Here is a 21,344-nt window from a genome sequence, read left to right on the forward strand (position 1 = left end):
GCCATATTGGAGCGTGTGCGTCTCCCAGCAGGGCGCCCCATGTGTGTGAACCGTCCCACGACTCCAGGATGTCTATAGTATTCTTTTGGACGCCGTTCAAGTTACAACTGTTTAGTGGTGTGTCCTCTGAAGCCAGTGATCGTGAGTGTGTGGTTTTAACGTATCTTAAAAGGCCACGTTAATTGCTCCGAGTGCTAAATCCCACTGATTACAAGGGATCGGTTACATCGCATGTGCAGGAAGGCCAATTTAAGGATTAATCAGTGATTGCACCGAGAATGTGACAGACCAACAGCGACCTTGGGCGCACGGTGAGTGACCCTTTTGAATGGCATCTTATTTCCAAGTGCTCTATGTACCTCACCACCTCCTCCCAACGCTTACGGAGTTTTCACCCGGGTTTACCCACATGAGGGACAATGTTTAACAATCGGGTAACTCCGAATTTGGGGAAATGAAGAGGTTGTGGAACGCGAAATTGCACCGATAAGACGTGCGACGGTGTCGGTCTTCCCTGAAGGGAGGAAAATATTTGATAAAAATTCCGGAGCGAGGGGAGGTACCGGGAACTTTGACTGGATTGTCGCGAAATTTTTTTTTAATATTCTGGGAAAATTGCGATATCACCACAGTCATTTTTTAATCGAAGGGAATTGAAGTCGAAGGGATGTGGGAACTGAGAATATAATTTTTTATAACCAGAAGATTATCTTTCCCTATTTTTATTTTCGTAGGTTGAGGTAAATGTTAAGAGTGACTCCTCAATGAATTTTTACTTTCCCAGTGTAATGGAACCATAACTTGAATATTTAAGATAAACATCTGAATAAATTCTAAACAGAAGTTGATATCGTTAAAAAAATGCTGGTTGAGTTCATGCTCCAGTGCATTTTAGAAAAAAGCCAGAGTATTTAGGGAAAATTGATAGATCGAGGGTAGAAGCAAAAATAGAGGAAATTCTGAACAAATCATAAAAACATAAATATATTTCATTTTTCCTTTGACAAATAATTCGCAATCCCAGATTCTTCTCTCGCACGAACGTTTTCTATTTCTTCTCCAACTTTTTACGTCTTCTCCGCCTTTTGAGGCGCAGCAATCTATGAATAATGAGAATTTGTCGAGTTTATGTACGAACCTAGTCGGCAAGTTATCCCATAAATAATCATTTATTTTATACTTAGAGTCATGAAAGCCCCGATGAATTTACAGCATTAGTAATGTGTTTATTGGTTTACCGACTGCGTAAATATCGACTTATACTCGTTATTAAATCATTATCGCGGAGAAATTATTCACACCAGAGGACAGATTTTTTATAGCATTTTTATCTGTATTTTTTTCAATTTAATCATTCTTCAATGAAACTCGCGCCGTTAAAAATTGAATTTCGCAACGAACCTGCGGCCTTGCCTTTCAGGTGTTTTCACTTTTATTTCGGGGAGTCGATAGAGTACGAGGGGTCGAAATTATCTCGATACTCATCGATATATTTTTTTCTTAATGATATAATAGTAATTTCCCATTTAAAAATGATACAGTATATTATTTTATTTTATTCTGCAATGTTTTTACCATTAAACATTTTCAAAAAATCATAAATCAATGAATAACATAAATGATTATACAAATATACAATAAATTTATTATGTTCGATCTTTTAAAAGTTGAATCAATTGGAAAAGTCGATTATCTTTTCCATTTTTTCAATCAATCAATCAAGAAAATCGTGAAAATTCAGTAGGTTGACTCCGCTCCCTCCCAGGATGATTAATCTAGGGCTGAAAGTCAGTATCGATAGAACTTTACGATTATCGAGAGTTTATTAAATTCACTAGGTGAATTTCCACCACATGCGGTGGCGAGTTCGACAACCCATTGTTAGTTTACACGATCGATATACCCAGTACACATTGACTCTACAGCATTTCATCGTGTAGAGAACGTGTCTATGTATAAATAGGCTGAGGGGTGGACGTCAGGTCACAAGGGTATGTCTCTCTCGGGAGGGGGTGTGGGGTGAATGAGGGAAGGGAAAAAAAAAATTCAGCTGTACGCGTGCCAGGAAAGAGAATAGGGGGTTCACCCGACTCGTGTTTTCGTCGCGCTACCAACGTAAATCGATATTTCGAAGGGGAAAACCACCCCCCCCGCTGCGGGGTTCGTCTCAATCTGCGATACATGAGTCACTCACCCTCGCAACTACCGTACACACGCCAAGATGAGCTTAACGCCAATCCCCTCTTCTTCTGGGTGGAGCTCGATTCAGTTCTTTCAAAAGGTTTTTGTAAAATTAATGGCATGTGAGGGGTGAATGGGGGGAGAAATAACTGCAGTCGCGAGTTTTTTTTTTGTTGAGTGGTTGGAAGTCTTTTTGGGGAGATGAATTTCCTGAGAGTATTCAAGGGCCAGGAAAGGAGTCGGTGGGGAGGGAAAGGGAGAGACTGAGGGTAAATTTTTGGTTAATTATTTAATGGAGGGATTTTTTTAGTTGTGGTGGAATGAGGGGAAGAGGGAGGTTTTCGGGGATTTTTCATGAAGCTGGCAATTACTGGAGACATTTCAAGTAAATCTGTAATTTTCTCACGATATTTTTTTGTACTTTTAGATAATTAAAAATTCTAATTTTCGGTTTGGAAAAATGTTTCAACATTTCGGTGCGGGAGTAGTTGTTAACGAAATTATTCTAGGATTAATAATGACGTTTCTATTGGACCGTGATCGGAGGAATGAACTAGGCGATCCGGTGGGATTTTAATGGAGGTAAATTTTCCCAGGTAAAAAAAAGGGTCTCTCATGGTCTACCTGCAGTCATTCATGGAAAAAATTATTCGACAATCAATCAACTGGTACATCGGTTACTAATTAACATCGCGTCTTCTATAACTGGCCTGTTATCTCGGGAATGTCGGTTCAGGCGATCATTTTCCGATCGAGAGAAATTTTTTTTTTTATGAAAACAATTTTTTACATCAGGATAATTGAAGAAGGGGAACAATACGTTGTTGTTAATTTTTATATGAATGGAATTTCCACGAACAGGCGTATTTGTCATGCAATTGTGAAAGCCGGGGCTTAATCAGACACCTCCACAATTAATAATTTTATATTTTTCTCTGACTGAGAGCGTGGAAACGAGCGGTGAGGAGAGATTCTTCGAGAAGAAATTTCTCAGCTACAAAAAACATTTCAACGCCTTATATATTTCCCTGATGAATGAGACGATAATGGTATAATTAATGATAACAATCTTGTCTAACAGTTTCAAATCCCCAGTCATCGGACTGTTTAGAGGGAATGAGTGATGTTAGAAGGAAATAACAGAAGATTTTTTCATTACTAACAAAAAAGGGACAACTATTAAAAATATTTATTGTTGTTTAGTTGAAAATATCATTTATCATTCGAACTTCATATTCAACACTAAAAAAAATCTTCTGCAAATTCCATTCCGCTCATTCATTCGCTTCTGTTATTTTTCCCCTCCTCTGTTTCACGCTCGACAGACAGAATGAATTTCCCGCGGAATTGACCCGAATTCACCGATGGAAAACTTCATAAATAGATCACCCGAGTGATCAGCTCTCTCCATCAACTCCGAGTATAAAAAAATTTCCCCTTCAATTCGATTTTTCCTCAAAATTTCAAATTTTCAACGTTAAAATGTTCCCCAATTTCGGTAAAATTATAACGACCTCAAAATTACCAAAATTTATCGGTAAAAATTCCCACAAAAATTCATTTTAACTTCTCAACACTCGTTCGAAGCCGCCCATCGCCAACAGTCATCCGAGACTCGGCCAACAGTTGGCTGTACCTCGGCCCATTGTTGGCAATTTTTCATTACCTACCATATTCCAATAATGTGTTCATCGTACCGTTGAATGTGGATAAATTCAACCGGCTTCACCCCAATTAAGATGTTTCGAGTATTTTCAAAATTTCCCTGCGGACTCACCGGCCAATAAACATCGTCGGGCATTGGCTAATTTACGATCTTTAAAGACGCCGTTGGAGCGTGAAAAATCGTGTACACACATATGCCGAAAACCCGTTTACTTGTATCAAAGGAGTGGTGGCTGAGGTGTGTGGGAACGGGTTCCATAAAATCGAGCGTTCTTCCGTGAAACCTTTATCTGTGGTGAACATCTCATGAGTCCACGATGGATAATAGTACGCGGGGTACGCGGGGGAGGGAGAGACTGGGGATATGTGAGTGTTTTTATATTTTTTTTTTATTTCATGTATGGAGTGTGTGTACTGTACCTTCTCATTCCCTGGTGGGATCCAAGGGGAAGTAGCTACAATTGTTATACTTGAAAGGGACGGAATGGAAATTCACGCGACTTTTGCCCGGACATTAGCGAATGGGGCCGGCACACACGAGGATTTTTCTACTTTTTTTTTTTCAATATTTTTTACCGACGAGGTGACGCGCCGCGGAGTTATTCCAGGGTAATTGAATGTTAAAGGGGTAATGGGGATAAATATGATGGGGGGATAATGTTCAACGTCGTCGGGTTTTGCGATTTATTTAATGGCGAAAAATGGACGGGATGAGACGGTTTTTTAAAGACAATTTTAGAATGATTTTGGGGTGAAGGACCTCGAAGGGCATTTATTCTCTTTTCGTTTTATTAGGATTTTTTTATAGAAAGAATAAATTACTGAGATGCAATAATTCTATTGTTTATAACTATATTTGGGGGGAAATACCGAGGAATGTCGGGAGTAAAGGGACTGAAAGGGGGATTGAAAGGTTAACGGAGGTAATGGGGATGATATTTGATGAGGGGAATAATCCCCACTGCCTTCAACTCTTCAAATTTATTTTATTTATTTTTAGTTAATGACGAGGTAAATTTTTCCGTTGTTTTAGCACAGAAAATACCTTATGGTTTACTATTAATACAATCGCTGTTTGCAATATTGAAAAATTTTTTTATGGGTTTTAGGGGGCAGCAAATCATAAAGTATGATTTGTTTTATTTTTCCTAGCTGTACATTTATTCCACTAGGACTTGAGTAAAGGAGAAAATATCTGTAATCTTCAACAATTCAGTTAGACTAGAGATGCCCCTGGCATTACTTCCTTATACTCTTCATTATCTAAACAGACATTTTAGATATTCAATTTAAATAAAAAATATATTGCGGGAAACAACTGGATGAAATAAAAATGGGGTTGAGGGTGTGGAAAAATGTTTTCCACAGCGATATAAATTATATCTGATTAATTTGACCTTGATATAATCACCTGATGACTTAATCTGCCCTTTCGCCACTAATCGGAGCGGCAAAAATCCGTAAATTCCAGGATTTACAGATTTCTTAATTAAAAATTCCCTGGAAATTCCTCAATCATCGCGTGGTTTTTACCCGAATAAAAATTAAGTTTCTCAGGGATTTTTGTACCGCTCGTTCGTTAATAACACGCGAATTAAAAGCGATTGAATACCTCACGCACTCTTTTCATAGCCCCGACCTTGAGTAGAAAATACAGACGACTCGTATTCACGTGAATAGTTATACCGGGTGTCTCAACGCATCCCCAGGAGTCTTGATACTCTATCGGTTCAATCTGCCGCAGGGAAATAAAAAATAAAATGAAAAAGTGTAACAAAGAGTATCTCGAGAAGGGCCTCGAGCGTGTCGGGTAGCATTTGAGAAGGGTCTCGACGTCCCAAGGGACTCCAACTGCCTTCGATAATTGGTAGAACCGGATTCCGTACATGTTCAGGGGATATTTTCTTCTCTCTTCGTTGCATTGTAATTAATAGCTTTTGGAGAGATTGGCGGGCTACTCTCCACGAAAATGATACCTGAAGAAGACCCACGCGAACTAAACGTTGCGATTAAATGGCTCGGGGACATGGGGTTTAGGATATTAGAAAAAATTCCATTCTCACTTTTTTTTTCCCATCAGTCATTTTTTTTTTTTCGATTGCATTTTTTAACACTCGCAAAATTTTGAGCTCGAAATAGTTTTTCGATGCAATTCGATTATTTGGTTTTAAGGGATTAATTCAGTAGCGAACTCGTAAAATTAAATGAGTCGATTTATCTCTGCGCCCAGTTTTTGGGAAAAATCTTGGAGTCTAAGAGAGATAGGGAAATTATTGTTATTACATTTGTTGTAGTGCTCATTCTGTTCTACAAAAAATGTGGTAACAAAAAAATTTCCATCTCCTCTAGATTTCGATATATTCATGCAAAACTGGTCGATAGTCAACCGCAATTTGTCTCGTTTTATCCAATAATTAACCGATGATTATTTATTCCTGTTAATATTTTTAAATTTTAAATTTGATTCACTCAACATCCATCAATCATTACTCCCCCAGTGCTGTTAATTCAAAAACTCGTTTTTCATCATTCACTGGCCATGAAAAGCCCGAAGAATTAATTACTCCCTGTAATTTGCTGAAGATTGTGTGGATAAACTTAGTCTCTTGTATAAAATAAATTTTTCATTCTACTCCCTTCACTGAAGGGCCTCTCATACGTATCCAATGAAATAACGTCTGGGCATTGGTTGTAGTTCGCGTGCCAGTGAGACTGGTCGATGGCTCTGGCTTTCTGCAGGTCGCTTATACATTTTTTACCTGTATCTCCCCTCCTGGCGATGTCTCTTCACTCGTTTTCTCTCCCTCCTCACCATGAATTTCCTCCGGTCAACTAGTCTCACGATTCTTCCTCCTCACCTCACTTCCACCAGGTACGATGAGACGGGTGTAGTGGATGAACAAAACGACTTCAGGGAGAATGTCGAGGAGATACTTATTGGACTTGGCGTTTTTCCTCGACATCCATTTCCTCCGGTGTTTACTTTTTGCGTGATTCAAGCGTGCAACGTATCACATAAAGGAAACGTTGATAAACTATCAAAACTCGTGCATGAGGAGATGAGGTATCATCAATTATCCGATGACAAATGATTGGATGAAGTTCATAAAATATATGAAATAAAGAATTTTTGATTTTTTTATGGAAAATTCCAGCGGGAGATTTTGGATTATGTCTTCACAATATTTTATGACACCTTTGGCTGTCACATTAATACCTGTAATCTCCATTCACAGCTACGGGATTCCTCCCGGGATTTGAAAATGTCTCTCAATTTTTGAAGAATTTTATGGGATTTGGGGAGGGGAAAATCGTAAAACCGGAGTCGTAGGTTGATTCCTTCATTTTTCGTGGCTCCACATGCGTGAAAAACTGTCTTCTGTCATTATTTTCTTCTACCCTTAACCCACTGCAACTAAAAAAGACTAAAAAAATTTTTTTAACTGATATTAATCACGAAAAATCATCATCTGATCGATTAATTTTTTTTTAGATCCCTCAGAATGCCGCCCTCACGATAACCACCCCATCACCCCCAAAGAAACGTAAAATGTTCAATTTGTGATATGACGAGGGCAATATGGATGCTCACCGTGGCGTGTTTGCTGGCGGGTCTGGCTCACGTTGCGGACTCTTACCTGGCAGTATTGTCCTCGACCCTGGCCCCAGGTTCCCTCATCTTCGAGGCTGGTATACCACGACTTGGGGGACGTAGAAAATACGAGGCGTCATCCCATACCGCTCGTTTTGCCCGAAAACTTCTTCGCGTTCATCCTCATAATGGCCAGGTAACCCTGGCGCGCTCCCTCAACTGCGATGGCCTTCAATATCCTCGTCTCTTCACCTTTCACATTGACTCAACGAGCCAACGACTTGGCCGGCCCAACATTGACTTCTACAGTCTACCCCTGAGAATTTTGATAACAGGATGTGGGGGTGAAAATCAAGATCTTGCAGCGACAAAGGGCTGGATGGCAGAGACTCTTGCATCCTTTGCGATGCCAACTCCGGATAAACTCACGGAGATATGTCTACGTGCATCTCAACTAGTTGCATCCCTCCAGAGCTTCCTCCCTGAGACAGTTGTGAAGGAGTGCGAAACGAGATGGGGCGGAGTCGCGGACTCTAGATTTTTGATAGAAGATGCAGCTGGTGATCTGGTGTCCGCATCCGAGCAGTGCTTGGTGGAGCCTTTGTGGAAGATCGCGGTCTCGATGACCCTACGTTGCACCACAAATCATCTGGCAGATGCTGAGCATCGGCTGAAGATAATATTCCATCATCAGCAGCTGGATGATGATGATCTGGGACGAAGAGTCCGTCGAGAGCTGCGCAATCGCTCACCCTTTTTCGAACAGGGTCTGTACACAGTCGCTGTGGAGGAGGAAAAGGAACCTGGTGAATTGGTCACTGTGGTGCGTGCTAGGGACCCAGAGGGTGGCCCTGTTCATTACTCCATGATATCACTTCTCGATGCTCGGTCTAGTGCCCTTTTTCTTCTTGATGCTACCACTGGAAAAGTGACGACACGATCAAAACTCGATCGAGAAAGTGTTGATGTGCATTATTTCAAAGTCATGGCTGTTGATGATTCCTTTCCACCGAGAACCGGCACGACAACTCTCCAGGTCAATGTTCTGGATGCTAATGATCATGCACCGAGCTTTGAGTGGAATGAGTATGAAGCGCCGATCAGGGAGAGTGTGCCATTAGGATCTACTGTTATTGCGGTTAAAGCGACTGATAAGGATTTTGGAAGAAATGCAGAGGTTGAGTACTCCATAGTGTCCACCACTGGTGGTGGTGTTACATCATTGACAGAGGACTCTGCGACATTTAGAATAGATCCAAAATCGGGGGTTGTCACTACTAGAATGTCCCTGGACAGGGAGAAAACTGAAGTTTATACTGTGATCATCAATGCAGTTGATCAGGCGCCATCACCCGCCACCAGAAAATCCGCCACCACAACTCTCATCGTACGTGTCCTGGATGACAATGACAACTATCCCCAGTTCTCTGAGAGATCCTATTCCACGACAATCTCCGAGGATATGGATTACACCGTGAATCCAGTGATTGCCAGAATTCGGGCGACAGATGCTGATGCTGGTGCCAATGCAGCGATAAGATACGCGATTATAGGTGGAAACACTCAGAACACCTTCTCCATAGACTCTTTAAGTGGTGACGTGACTCTTGTGAAACCACTGGACTATGAAACAACGGATTTGTATAGAATTGTTGTTAGGGCACAAGATGGTGGCTCACCAGCGAGATCAAATACAACACAATTGCTCGTTCATGTTCAAGATGTGAATGACAATGCACCGAGATTCTTCACAAGTTTACTCCAGGAGACAGTGTCTGAGGGTGTGCCAATTGGCCATTCAGTTGTTAGAGTACAAGCGTATGATGGTGATAAGGGACTGAACGCATTGATAAAATATTCAATAGGGGCGAGAGACTTCTCTGGTGCATCAACCGAGAATTTTCCCATCGCTGTGAACCCTGAGACCGGATGGATTCACACGACAAAGCCGTTGGATCGTGAGCTAAATTCTCGGTATCAATTTACTGTCATTGCAACAGACTCTGGGGAACCACCAAAATTTGGAAGTGCAACTGTTGTCCTCACGGTCACTGATATCAATGATAATGATCCAACATTTGAGCCCAGGAATTATGAAACTGTTGTCTCGGAGGATGATCCACCTGGGACTTCTGTGGCACTTGTCACGGCTAGTGATCCTGATGAAGATGCCAAGATTCATTATGATATCACTGCTGGTAATACTAGAGGAAGGTTCTCCATTACATCGCAAAATGGTGGGGGATTGATTACGGTTGCTCAACCGCTTGATTACAAACAGGAGAAGAGATTTGTATTGACAGTCACGGCTTCTGATTCTGGTGGACGTGCTGATACTGCATTGGTTTATGTTAATGTATCAGATGCCAATAACTTTGCACCGATATTTGAGAATGCACCGTACTCGGTTTCGGTGTTTGAGGATGCACCGGTGGGAACTACTGTTCTTGTGGTCAGTGCTACGGATTCCGATGTTGGACAAAATGCTCAGGTGACGTACAGTTTGGGGACCGATGGAGATGGGTTGGAGGCAGCTGAATTCACGATTAATCCCCAGACTGGGGCAATTACCACTACTAAAGCCCTGGACAGGGAGAGGGCCTCTGGGTATCTTCTCACTGTCACTGCTAAGGACGGAGGGGTACCATCTTTGTCTGATACTACGGATGTTGAGATCTCGGTCACTGATGTCAATGATAATGCACCCGTTTTCGATGCTGGACAGTACACCGGGACTATTCTTGAGGATGTTCTTGTTGGGACGAGCGTTGTCAAGGTCTCCGCGACAGACGCTGATATGGAGCTGAATGGGAGGGTGAGGTGAGTTGAATTCGTTTTTATTTATTTATTATTAAAATTCGAGAGAATTGAAATGATTTTTATTGGATTAGGGTAGAGGTGGGGTTGGGGTTGTTGGTGGGCACGTGGTCGGGTATATTGTAGCTCTAGTCTGTAAAACTTTAGGGCCAATAAAGGCCATAAAGCGGCACCTACAGAGGTGTGAAACCAACTGTATTATGGTACGGGGAATTCCATGTATGGTTCGATTGATTCGAGAAAACACTTCAGGAATCCCGTTGGAAATTCGTTCAACATCATCTTCACAGTAAAATCGAATATCTGAGTCATTTTTTCACATTTTTTTATCGCTCGAAAATTTTTTCCTCGAAGTCTTCGAGTCTAGAAATTCCAATTTTTGTTTTGTTGCACCCAAAACCGATAAATCCATTATTTGCCAGGTACACTCTCGACGATGATGGGGATGGAGCCTTCGCGATTGACTCCACTACGGGTATCGTCAGAACGGCAAAACAACTGGACCGTGAATCAGTGGCGCGGTATACCCTGAAGGCAATGGCAGTTGACCGAGGGATTCCCGCCCTCTCCTCGACAGTCCCCATAATAATCAAGATCCAGGATGTCAACGACTCGCCCCCTGCCTTCGAGAGTGACAAATTGATTCTGTATATTCCGGAGAACTCACCAGTGGGCTCGACTGTCGGTGAGATTTACGCCCACGACCCGGATGAGGGCCCCAACGCAGTCGTTCAGTATTCGATAATCGGGGGTGAGGATGCCAACAGTTTCGGATTAAATTCCGCCCAAAGTGCCGATCGCATCGAGCTGGTGACCCTCGAGGAGCTCGACTACGAGTCAGCGAAGAAAAAATTCGAGCTTTTCGTCCGAGCTTCCTCACCACCCCTGCGCTCAGATGTTCTCGTCCAGGTGATGGTAACGGATGTGAATGACAATGCTCCTGTCCTCAAGGACTTTCAGATCATTTTTAATAACTTCAAGGACTTTTTCCCCACGACCTCCATCGGCCGAGTGCCGGCTTTCGATGCCGACGTTACTGACAAGTTAACGTATAACATTTTGGCTGGGAATACAGCCAATTTAATATCCCTAAATCGAACATCTGGTGCGATAATGTTATCACCTCAGTTGAATACAAATGTAGCACGAGTGGCGACGATGGAGGTGTCAGTATCCGATGGTGTTAACGAGGTTAAAGCAACCATGACAATGTCCATCAGACTTATAACTGACAAGATGTTACACAACTCGATAACCGTGAGACTCGATGACATGACAGTCGAGGCCTTTCTGAGTCCCCTCTTGAATTATTTTATTGATGGTCTCGCTGCCATAATCCCCTGTCCACGTGAGAACATCTTCATTTTCAGTGTTCAGGAGGACACTGATGTGCAGTCAAAAATTTTGAATGTCAGTTTTTCAGCGAGAAAAGTCGAGCCAGGAAATAGCGATGAATTTTACAGTCCTCAGTATCTCCAAGAGAGGGTCTACCTCAATCGAGGTATCTTAGCAAGACTTTCTACCCTTATTGTCCTCCCCTTTGATGACAATCTCTGTGTGAGGGAGCCCTGTCTCAATTACGAGGAATGCGTAACTGTCCTGAAGTTTGGAAATGCCTCGGGCTTTGCCAGCAGCGATACCGTTTTATTCAGACCTATTTATCCTGTGACAACGTTCTCCTGCGAGTGCCCGAGGGGTTTTACTGGTAGTAAGGAGGCTTATCTCTGTGATATGGAGGTGAATCTCTGTTACTCGAACCCCTGCACCAACGGTGGCACCTGCCAGAGAAAGGAGAGTGGATACACCTGCGTCTGTGGGCCGAATTATACCGGAACTAATTGCGAGGTGTCTCTCAGCAGTGACACCTGCTCATTGGGGGTGTGCAGGGGAGAGTCACAGTGTGTTGATCGTCTTGGTGGTGGTTTTAGCTGTGAAAGGTGTTCGTTGTCGTCCCAGGAGAGTGCCAATGATTTTTGTGAGTTGAGGGCTAGATCCTTTGGTCCAACGACTTTCCTCACTTTTGGATCGTTGAAGCAGAGGCACAGAATCCACCTGAGGCTCTCCTTCGCGACTGAAGCACCTGAGGGCCTTCTCCTCTACAATGGAAGGTACAACGAGAAACATGACTTCATAGCTTTGGAGATTGTCGACTCAAAGGTCCAGTTTAGCTTCTCCCTCGGGGATGAGATCACCAGGGCTCGGGCTGAGATACCAGGAGGCGTTGCTGATGGCCAGTGGCACCAGGTGGAGATCGTTTATATCAACAGGACCGTCACTGTTGCTCTTGATGGGTGTGATGTGTCTTTGGCACTGAGGTATGGTGACAGACTGGGGAAAAAGTGGGCGTGTGCTGGATCTGCTGAACAAATTCTTGAGCCACGATGCACTTCCTTCACCGAGACTTGTCACAGATTCCTGGATCTCACTGGGCCGATGCAGCTCGGTGGACTTCCAGCAATTCCCTCGGACTTTCAGGTTCATAATAAGGACTTTGTCGGCTGTATTCGCGATGTTTATGTGGATCACAAGTTCCTGGATTTAAATTCTTTCGTTGCTGACAATGGAACGAGTCTGGGGTGTCCTGAGAAGAAGGCGTTCTGTGACTCAATGCCCTGTCACAATGGTGGCATATGCAGGGAAGTCTGGTCTGGATTTATATGCGAGTGTGAGGAGGGCTTTGCTGGCCCCCAGTGCAGCGATGAGGTGGGAAAACCATGGAGATTTCATGGTGACGGTGTCCTGAGTTTTAATCCTCTGTTGAGGCCCATTCAACTCCCCTGGGTTACTGCCCTTAGCCTCAGGACCAGGGCCACCGAGGCTTTTGTCATGATCATTCAGATCGGCCAGAATAGCTCTACCGTGTTCTCCCTGAAGGACGGTAGATTGGAGACAACCCTGGATGGGGTTGATATCATCAGAACACCCACTCCTATCAATGATGGAAAGTGGCACAGATTCGAGATCATCTGGCAAACTGGACATGTATCATTGGACATCGATTACAGGAATAGGCCCACGATCTCTCCACTACCAGCTAAACTACAGGGGCTCTATGTGGGGAGAATCCTCCTGGGAGGGGCTGATCAAACCCTCAGTATTGAACAGCCCTTCTTCGATGGATGCATTCAAGATCTGAGAGTTGGAACTAATCAGTCTATTCTTCAACGACCCACTGGCCTGGAGAATATCGGCACTGGCTGTATTGCTGATGATGAGTGCACTGTTACGTGTCCTGAAGAGGCCAGTTGTGTTACTAGATGGCAGTCCTCTGAGTGCGTCTGCAAAGCTGGAAGGGTCGGTGAACAGTGCGAGGCAATTTGTGATGTTAATCCTTGTCACAGTGACTCTGGTCAGTGTGTCGAGGATACCGGGATGCGGAAGGGATACAAATGCGAGTGCAACAGCGAGGAGTATTCTGGGGAGTACTGTGAAGTCAGGGTGGATCAGCCCTGTCCGGCTACCTGGTGGGGATCACCCGTTTGTGGCCCTTGTCACTGTGACGAGTCGAAGGGGTATAATCCTTCGTGTAATAAGACCACGGGGGAGTGCTATTGTAAGGAAAATCATTATCAGCCACCTGGGCAGGAGGAGTGCATCCCCTGCGAGTGCTATGCTACTGGTAGCTATGGACCCAGGTGTCATACTGAGACAGGTTAGTGGTGATTATGGGTATAGCGAATTAATTGAGAGGGAATTGATAAAGGGAACTTGATAATTCAAATTTTAATTTGTATGGGAAAAAATATTACATTAATAACTGGATAAAATTCACAGGTCAATGTCGATGCAGAACTGGAGTAATTGGCAGAGCCTGCACCGACTGCCCGAATCCCTACGCAGAGGTGACCCTCCGAGGGTGTGAAGTTGTCTACGACGGCTGTCCCAGGTCCTATTCACAGGGCCTCTGGTGGCCACGCACTAAATTCGGTCTGAATGCCGTTGAGGACTGTCCAGGTACAGCCGAGGGTAAGTCCTCGCGCTCCTGTGATGACAAACTCGGTGGCTGGCAGCCCCCAGACCTCTTCAACTGCACTTCCGAGGCCTTCATCGAAATTCGTTATCAACTTGGTGCTCTTGAGAATGGAGATCTAGCTCTGAGTCGAGATGTGGCTGTTAAAATGGCAAGAGACCTTCACAAAGCTGTGAATATCACAAAGTCTATGTACGGTGCTGACGTTCTAGTCGCTGAATCCTTGTTCATAAATTTACTGAGGTACGAGGAGAGCCTGGCTGATCTCCATCTCACTCACAATCAGGATAAGGATTATGTGCCTCATCTCGTGGCTATTGCTGGGGCTATTCTCAGCAAGAGACACTTGGCCAATTGGGAGAGAATTTATTCCCTGAATGGAGATGGTCCGGATAAAATTCTGGATGCACTTGCCAGGTATTTGAAGATCGTGACAGGATCCCAACATAATACCTTTACCGATCCCTTTGAAGTTGTGGATCCCAATGTCGTTATGGGGCTGGATACTGTGACATCCGAGAGCCTTTTTGGGTATGAGGCGATGGAGTACAAGGAAGACAAGTCCTTGTCGACAGTGAGACCCTCAGAGGCTGATAAACGAGTTATCCTCCCTGATACCTCGTCCTTCATGTCGAGCCCAGCTCATCTGGGGCCCTACATCAGCTTTCCCAAGTACAATAACTACATGGCCGACCCCAACAGGTTCGATCCTCACTCGAAGATCAGGGTGCCCTTGAGTTTACTGGGCATCAAGCCTGTGGCTCAGGGAGAGGTCAATGATGTCGAGCCTGATGACACTCAGAAAGCTGTACTGAGTTATGTTCAGTACAGGGAGCTGGGGGCGATACTTCCTAAACGGTTCGACGACTCGGTGACTGTCAGGTGGGGAGTTGAGGTCGCTGTGGGGTCACCAGTGGTGACCGTGTCTGTCTTGGTGCCTTCGGAGAATGGATCTAAGGCGTTGTCGGGTTCTTCCCTGAGATCCCCGGTGCAAATTCAACTCTGGATCATTGAGGACGATGGCATGAAGCTCCGGGCGAATCCCCAGTGCGTCCACTGGAGCACAGCCCGAGGAATTGGTGAGTGGAGTAGAATTGGATGTACAACTGAAGCTGAAGAAGTTGATTCCTCGGGCCGGCAGATGGTTAATTGCTCCTGCCAGGGTGTCATCCTTCAAGTTAGAAACCTTCAGCTGGCCACCTTCGCCGTTCTTACTGATGTCCTGGACCTGGAGTACGTCCCAGAGCCCTCGCTCCTCGAGGACGTCACCAGCTACAGTTCATTTTTACTAGCCCTTCCTCTACTCCTCGCCGCTCTGTTGATCCTTGCACTGATCCGGGGAGGAGGTACCAACTCCAACAGTATACACAAGAATCTCGTGTTCTGTGTTTTACTCGGGGAACTACTGTACCTGGTGGCGTTGAAGGCTAGAGGTCCACTGGTCGCCAACGAATTTCCGTGTAAATTGACAGCTATTGGGCTGCATTATATGTGGCTATGCGCCTTCGCCTGGACTCTAGTCGACTCAATCCATCTTTATCGAATGCTGACGGAGATGAGGGATGTCAATCATGGGCAAATGAGGTTCTATTACACCGTGGGTTATGCAATGCCAGCCATAATAGTGGGCCTTACAATTGGAGTGAGAGCTGACCAGTACGGAAATTTCTACTTCTGCTGGTTATCAATTTACGAGACAGTCGTCTGGGCCCTCATCGGTCCCATTTGCGTTGCTGTTCTCCTCAATTTCTGTATTCTAATGATGTCCGTAAAGGCGGCCTTCACCCTGAAGGAGCACATCATGGGATTTGGAAACCTGAGGACTCTGCTGTGGCTCTCAGTGGCTTCTCTACCGCTGCTGGGCACCACCTGGACCCTGGCAGTACTGAACGCCTCCGAGAATTCACCTATGCTCTCGTACCTTCTGAGTGTAGCTGTATTGGTGCACGCAGCGTTCAGCCTCATTGGCTACTGCTTTATCAATGGAAGAGTCCGGAGAAATTTGTACCTGAGCCTGTTGAAGTGCGTGGGGAAGAAGGCACCTCTGCTCGAGGCAAGTGTTGCCAATGGCAGTAGTAGCCAGAATGTTAATGGCCAGTCAAGATCGGCGTTGGCTTATGCCTCTTATTCGGGGACTGACGCCTGCAGGAGGGTCCACGTGGGGGTATCTACCAGCAGCACGACATCCAGGAGCACTAATAAGACTGGGTCGAGCCCTTACAGGAGTGACACACATCTGAGACACACTAGCACGAGCACTAGCAATTATAATAGCGATCGGGATCAATATGTGTCGAGGGCTCATCACAGCAATCTTCATGTTCATCAAGAAAATCCCGAGCCCCGAGGAGCTCGAAGGGACTCAGAGTCTGATTCAGATGGGTCCCAAGGGGGTGGAGGTAGAAGCCTTGACCTGGCGAGCTCTCACAGTTCAGACGACGACGAGGTGACCTCAAGATCCCACAAGAACATGGGTGTCTCTAACCAGCAGCCAGTCTCCCGCAGCTATCTCCCCAACATTCACCCCACCTCTGGCGATCACTTGAACATCATATGCTCTAACTCAGAGCTCTTCCCCAACATAAAACCCATGTACGCCCCTCGCTGGAGCTCCCAGTTGCCCGAAGCCTATCTACCAACGAATGTCGACATCAGGGGAAGTCAGTGGTCTGGCGGCACCATTTCAGATAACGAAATGGCGTCCAACAAAACCTCCAGCCCCAATCCCCTTCCCTACCCTGATATTAATTCACCCCAGAAGCTGGAAGAGAACTGTTCTGAGGGAGAGGAGAAGCCTCATCACATCGGGGAGAAGTATCTGTTCCCATACACTGCTGAAGAGGACCACACCATCTCCCCGACTCCTTACATGCTCTCCATGAGCTCCAGAATCCTCGGATCTAGCCTCAGCCATCACTCCCAGGGTTCCCATCATGATAATCACAGTGGATCAGAGAGGTATGGGAGCCTCAAGAGGGGCACAAGTCTCCATGGCTCCCATCATGATAATTTGAGCGGCTCCGAGAGGTATGGCAGTCTCAAGAGAGGCAAAATCACTGCCAATGTCCTCGATGCACCCGAGTACATCTTGCCTATGGGAGGCAGAATGCTCGCAACATCTCTCAGTCATGATCTTCATCACAGTGGTGAACTTGCTGCACTCAGGGCACAGCAGCATCAGCAGCATCAGCCACATTATGGGCAGACAATCACTGAGACCGAGTGAGTTCTTTGGAGATTTTTTTTTTGAATTTATCAGGGTTTTATCAAGATTAGTAGGGGACCCTGGGAATGTCTTATTGACTACCAGGAGGATCCCATGATTAATCAGAAAATAAATCCAAAATCCCAAACAATCTTTCACACAAAAAATCCCTCACAGGAAAATCCTGGATTTGTCCTCACTCCCTCACCAAAGAAATTAAAAATAAACCCCTAATTACATCCGAATCCCTGAGATTAATTCGCATAAATCGTCTTTTATGTTCTCTCTATTTCCTAATGTTAATAAAAATATTTCTAAGGTGGGGTTGGAATATTCTCAGCTAACAGTATTTTTTCTCTAATAATCTGCTTACCTGGACCTGGTGATGGTTATAAACGACAGTGAAGAGGTGAGATAATCTTCCACAATTCCCCCCGCCCCTGAATCCCCCCCACCGAGCCTAATGAAGAGCCCAGACTCTTCCTATTTTTTAAAAAAGTATTATCATTTTTCAGGAAGGATACTAACGCCGAGACACCGGTTTGAGAGAATCCGTCTACAAGGAAATTACCGTACAAACTGAAATACCTTAAGGCTTAGCCATTTTTAAATGCAATTTTACAACAAAGGAGGAGCAGAGAATTTAAATATTAAATTATAAACAGAGGCTGAGAGAGAGAGAGATAATTCAATATTTTAAGTGGCCATTACCGTACTTGAGAACATGGAGACAAAATTAATTTAAGCCATATTGTAATTCATTAGCCTGTATGTGTGAGTGCCTGTACGTACGCCTAAAAGATGCTTTATTTCCTATTCTCAATCAATGTATTTAGTTTTTTTGAGAATTTAATTAATTAGTCACTGGGTAACAGAGCAATTGTCGTTAGTAAATTGTCGTCTAATTATTTTATAAATAAGCATTAATGATAAGTGAAAGTATAACGACAATTGCAATGACTGGAGATGCCCAGTAAATGATCTCTCTTTGCTCATTTCGAAATAATTATAATCTATATAATTGTCTATTCCATAATCAATTCAGTATCGTGCAATGTACACATTCCACACTTTTTTTTTATCATCATTCTTTTATTCAGATTTTTTATGTAATTCTTAAGTTTTTTACAAATGTTTTTATGGCTTTTTTTTACCCATTTTTAAATTGTAATTTTGTAAAGCCCTGGAACAAAAAACCAGGGCTCCATAATACTCAAGATTTTTGTATATATTTATACGAAGAAACATGACAAAATACATAATTTATATATATCCTAATTTCAGGACTATCATTTAATACATTGACCTTGGAAATTTGTATTAAAAATTATCATCATTGCCAGCACAAAAGATTCGCTATTTTCCTGGTCGAAATTTTATGGAGAATAATCCATTATCTCATAACTATGCAAAATACTTCAAGGTCACGGCGGTTTCCGCTCCTGGCCGCGGTGGCACTAGTTGCAAATAATAATAATAAAACAAAAAGTAAATGGAGGGGATACATCACCGGCCGCTCGTCTAGAGCTTCCGCTTGTTGCCACCGCGGCGCTAGTGGCGAATAAAAAATCTGGCGGGCAAAATCAGGATAATTAAAAATTCTCAAAATAAAATAGATTTTTCTTTTGGTTCTTGCCCATTTTCACTGAATATTTATAAATTAAATAAAACAAATCAATTAAAATGGTAAAATATATATTCTGAAAATTATATTTTTTACACGGAATTGGCCTGATTTATGTCTAAAAATTATATAAAATATAAATTTTAATTTACCATATATTTTATATAAATCTTACACATATTCAAATAATTAAAATGTCCTATATTATACATACTCTTCGCACATTTTTCCACGGACGATTACACAACAATAAGTCCTAATGTAAAATATCAAATAAAAAAAACATCCAGCGCTGAGTGTGATAATTGTTTTTTTTTTTTGGAAAATACGCGATCGACTTTAAAATTTGTTGATCTTGATGAGAATGTTAATGATCCTGTTGTACCACAATGGAATGAAGGATACGCAGCTGACAAGCCTACTCGGATTTATTTAAGCTTAAAGTAGCTTATTAAATATCTACGTTCGCGATTTCGACGGTGGGACTAACTGCTAAGGACTAGGATGATGCTAGACGGTGCTCTCCGTGTCTGAGGCGACGGAGAGGGTCTGTAGTTTGGGTACCGAGTAGTTTTCAGCGTGTGTAGCTGCGTGAAGACGGTTGGTAGGGCGCTCCAGGGTTGATGGTGCTGAGGGTAGGTCCTGGTTGGCTTTCGGTGGAATAGGTGGTGGACTTGACTGTAAAAATGATAGCTGGAATTAGTACAGCATTTTTGGACTCCAGAACTATTCACCAGGTGGCATTAATACGCCTTGTTAAACTTTAAAAATTAACTGATGAAGGGACTCAATTAAATCGTCTGGGAAAATTTTAAAAGCATTACCTCCTGGCTCAGAATAGTCGTCGACCCCTGGAAGCCCGTCCCCACGAAGCTTCCACTGGAAATACTCAGTGCACTTATCACAGAAGGCGGTGAAATATTCATCATATCATTGCTCCTGGACCTGGGCTCAAAGTCCTCATAACTGAGATTATTCAAATGGCTCAAGTGGCTCTGGAAATCCAACAAACTCGTCGTCGATATTCCGCTATCCCTCAGATCATTAGCCTCCTCCCCATCGTCCTCAGTGCTCCACTCATTGTTCCTCTTATGAACTAATCTCTTGGGAGGAGCAGGAGGTGCAGATCCCACCTCCCTTTTATCGGGGGTGCAGCCCCTGGGGGGGAGAGGAGGAGCCTGTTCAGGTCCAGGTTCACTCCAGGAGCTTCTCATGCTCGCCTGCTCATTGCCCTCGGTTGGAGTGGGAAGGGAATGCCTCAGGGGCAGTTTAGGACTCAGGGGCTTGCTCAGGGTTCTGTGATGGGTCGGCCTGGGTGGAGTCGAGCCGTAGCCCACGGATCTCGGTCTCACTTCCCTTTGAGGAATCGGTGGAGGTGCTCCATCGACTCTTGTGTAGAAACCCTCGTCCTCTGGGAGGCCATCGCTGTCTGCCTGTGATATCCTCGAACCAATTGTCTCCAACGTTGCTGGCCTTTGCTTCTCGGTGATCGGAAGAGGGGGTAGCGGGGAGTTTATAATACTGTCTTGGTGGACTGGCCTCTGCCTTGTGAGGGAGCCTAAGCCGTGCTTCAGCTGAGTGAACCTGGACACATGAAAAGATAGATGAAAATTAATATGATAATTCAATAAATAATTAGTAAAATATACTGTCCAGACGTTTGTCCCAAAAATCGAACCTCTCGATCAGTCGTTTGTGCAATGGTTGCACCCCAGCCGGTGCTATCTGCCCATGAAGAAGTAATCCTGACTCCAGAACACTCATCTGATCCAGGATGAGGTTCTTCAATTTATTGACATGAGGCACCATCTCAGGATTTTGCCTCGAGAACTCTGGGGTTAAGAAGGCCTCCTGGTACTTGGTGATGCCTCCCATCACATTAGCATCGATGATCCCCTGAAGGCGCATGCTGAAGGGGTTGATGTTCCTATGTGGCTCGGCTGTGTACTGGGCAACCAGTCTTCGCAACTCCGTTTCGACGTTCTGCATCGTTTCGCAGGCGAACTGCACCGGGGCCAACAGCTCCGTTCGACGCTCGATAACTTCGAACCAGCGCAATATTCCCGGGAGCTTCGCCTCGGTGAGAAGAGTCGTTCGCTCAATCCACAAGGATTTAAACTCATTCTCACGGTCCACTGGGCCCCGATGCAGGGGACGATCAAACGTGAATTTACGAACGTCGTTGACGAGGTAGAAAGCGACTATACGATCTGGTACTTCGGAGGAGCTACAGGCGAGGCTCGACTCCTCGGGAATTGGCTTGACATTGCAAATCTGAATGACTGGCAAA

At 44.2% G+C, this 21,344-nt stretch overlaps 2 protein-coding genes across 5 annotated transcripts in view; one reads left to right on the forward strand and one right to left on the reverse strand.

Moving 5' to 3' along the window:
- The first annotated feature begins 17 nt into the window (after positions 1-17).
- Positions 18-18,708, forward strand: LOC135167787 (protocadherin-like wing polarity protein stan). Of its 3 annotated transcripts, none has more exons than XR_010299921.1 (6): positions 18-311; positions 7,340-10,258; positions 10,678-13,907; positions 14,030-17,447; positions 17,750-17,839; positions 17,930-18,708. XR_010299921.1 is itself a non-coding variant. In XM_064131316.1 (5 exons), the coding sequence occupies exons 2-5, from the start codon at positions 7,413-7,415 to the stop codon at positions 17,974-17,976; spliced, it is 9,525 nt and encodes a 3,174-aa protein (XP_063987386.1). In that variant the 5' UTR covers positions 18-311; positions 7,340-7,412; the 3' UTR covers positions 17,977-18,708. The 3 variants fall into 3 exon arrangements, 1 of the variants encoding a protein (XP_063987386.1); XR_010299920.1 differs by having other exon boundaries at positions 17,946-18,708; XM_064131316.1 differs by lacking the exon at positions 17,750-17,839 and having other exon boundaries at positions 17,946-18,708.
- Positions 18,709-19,108: 400 nt separating this feature from the next.
- Positions 19,109-21,344, reverse strand: part of Spg (sponge) — a 29,082-nt gene continuing 26,846 nt past the window's right edge. For both annotated transcript variants that reach the window (XM_064131330.1, XM_064131331.1), the window contains 3 exons: positions 20,733-21,336; positions 19,879-20,638; positions 19,109-19,732 (listed from right to left, as the gene is read on the reverse strand). In XM_064131330.1, coding sequence (XP_063987400.1) covers positions 19,565-19,732; positions 19,879-20,638; positions 20,733-21,336 — 1,532 coding nt within the window. In that variant the 3' untranslated portion in view covers positions 19,109-19,564. The remainder of the gene's footprint in view (positions 19,733-19,878; positions 20,639-20,732; positions 21,337-21,344) is intronic.

Source organism: Diachasmimorpha longicaudata, chromosome 12, assembly GCF_034640455.1.
Source record: "Diachasmimorpha longicaudata isolate KC_UGA_2023 chromosome 12, iyDiaLong2, whole genome shotgun sequence".
Classification (NCBI taxonomy): Eukaryota; Metazoa; Arthropoda; class Insecta; order Hymenoptera; family Braconidae; genus Diachasmimorpha; species Diachasmimorpha longicaudata.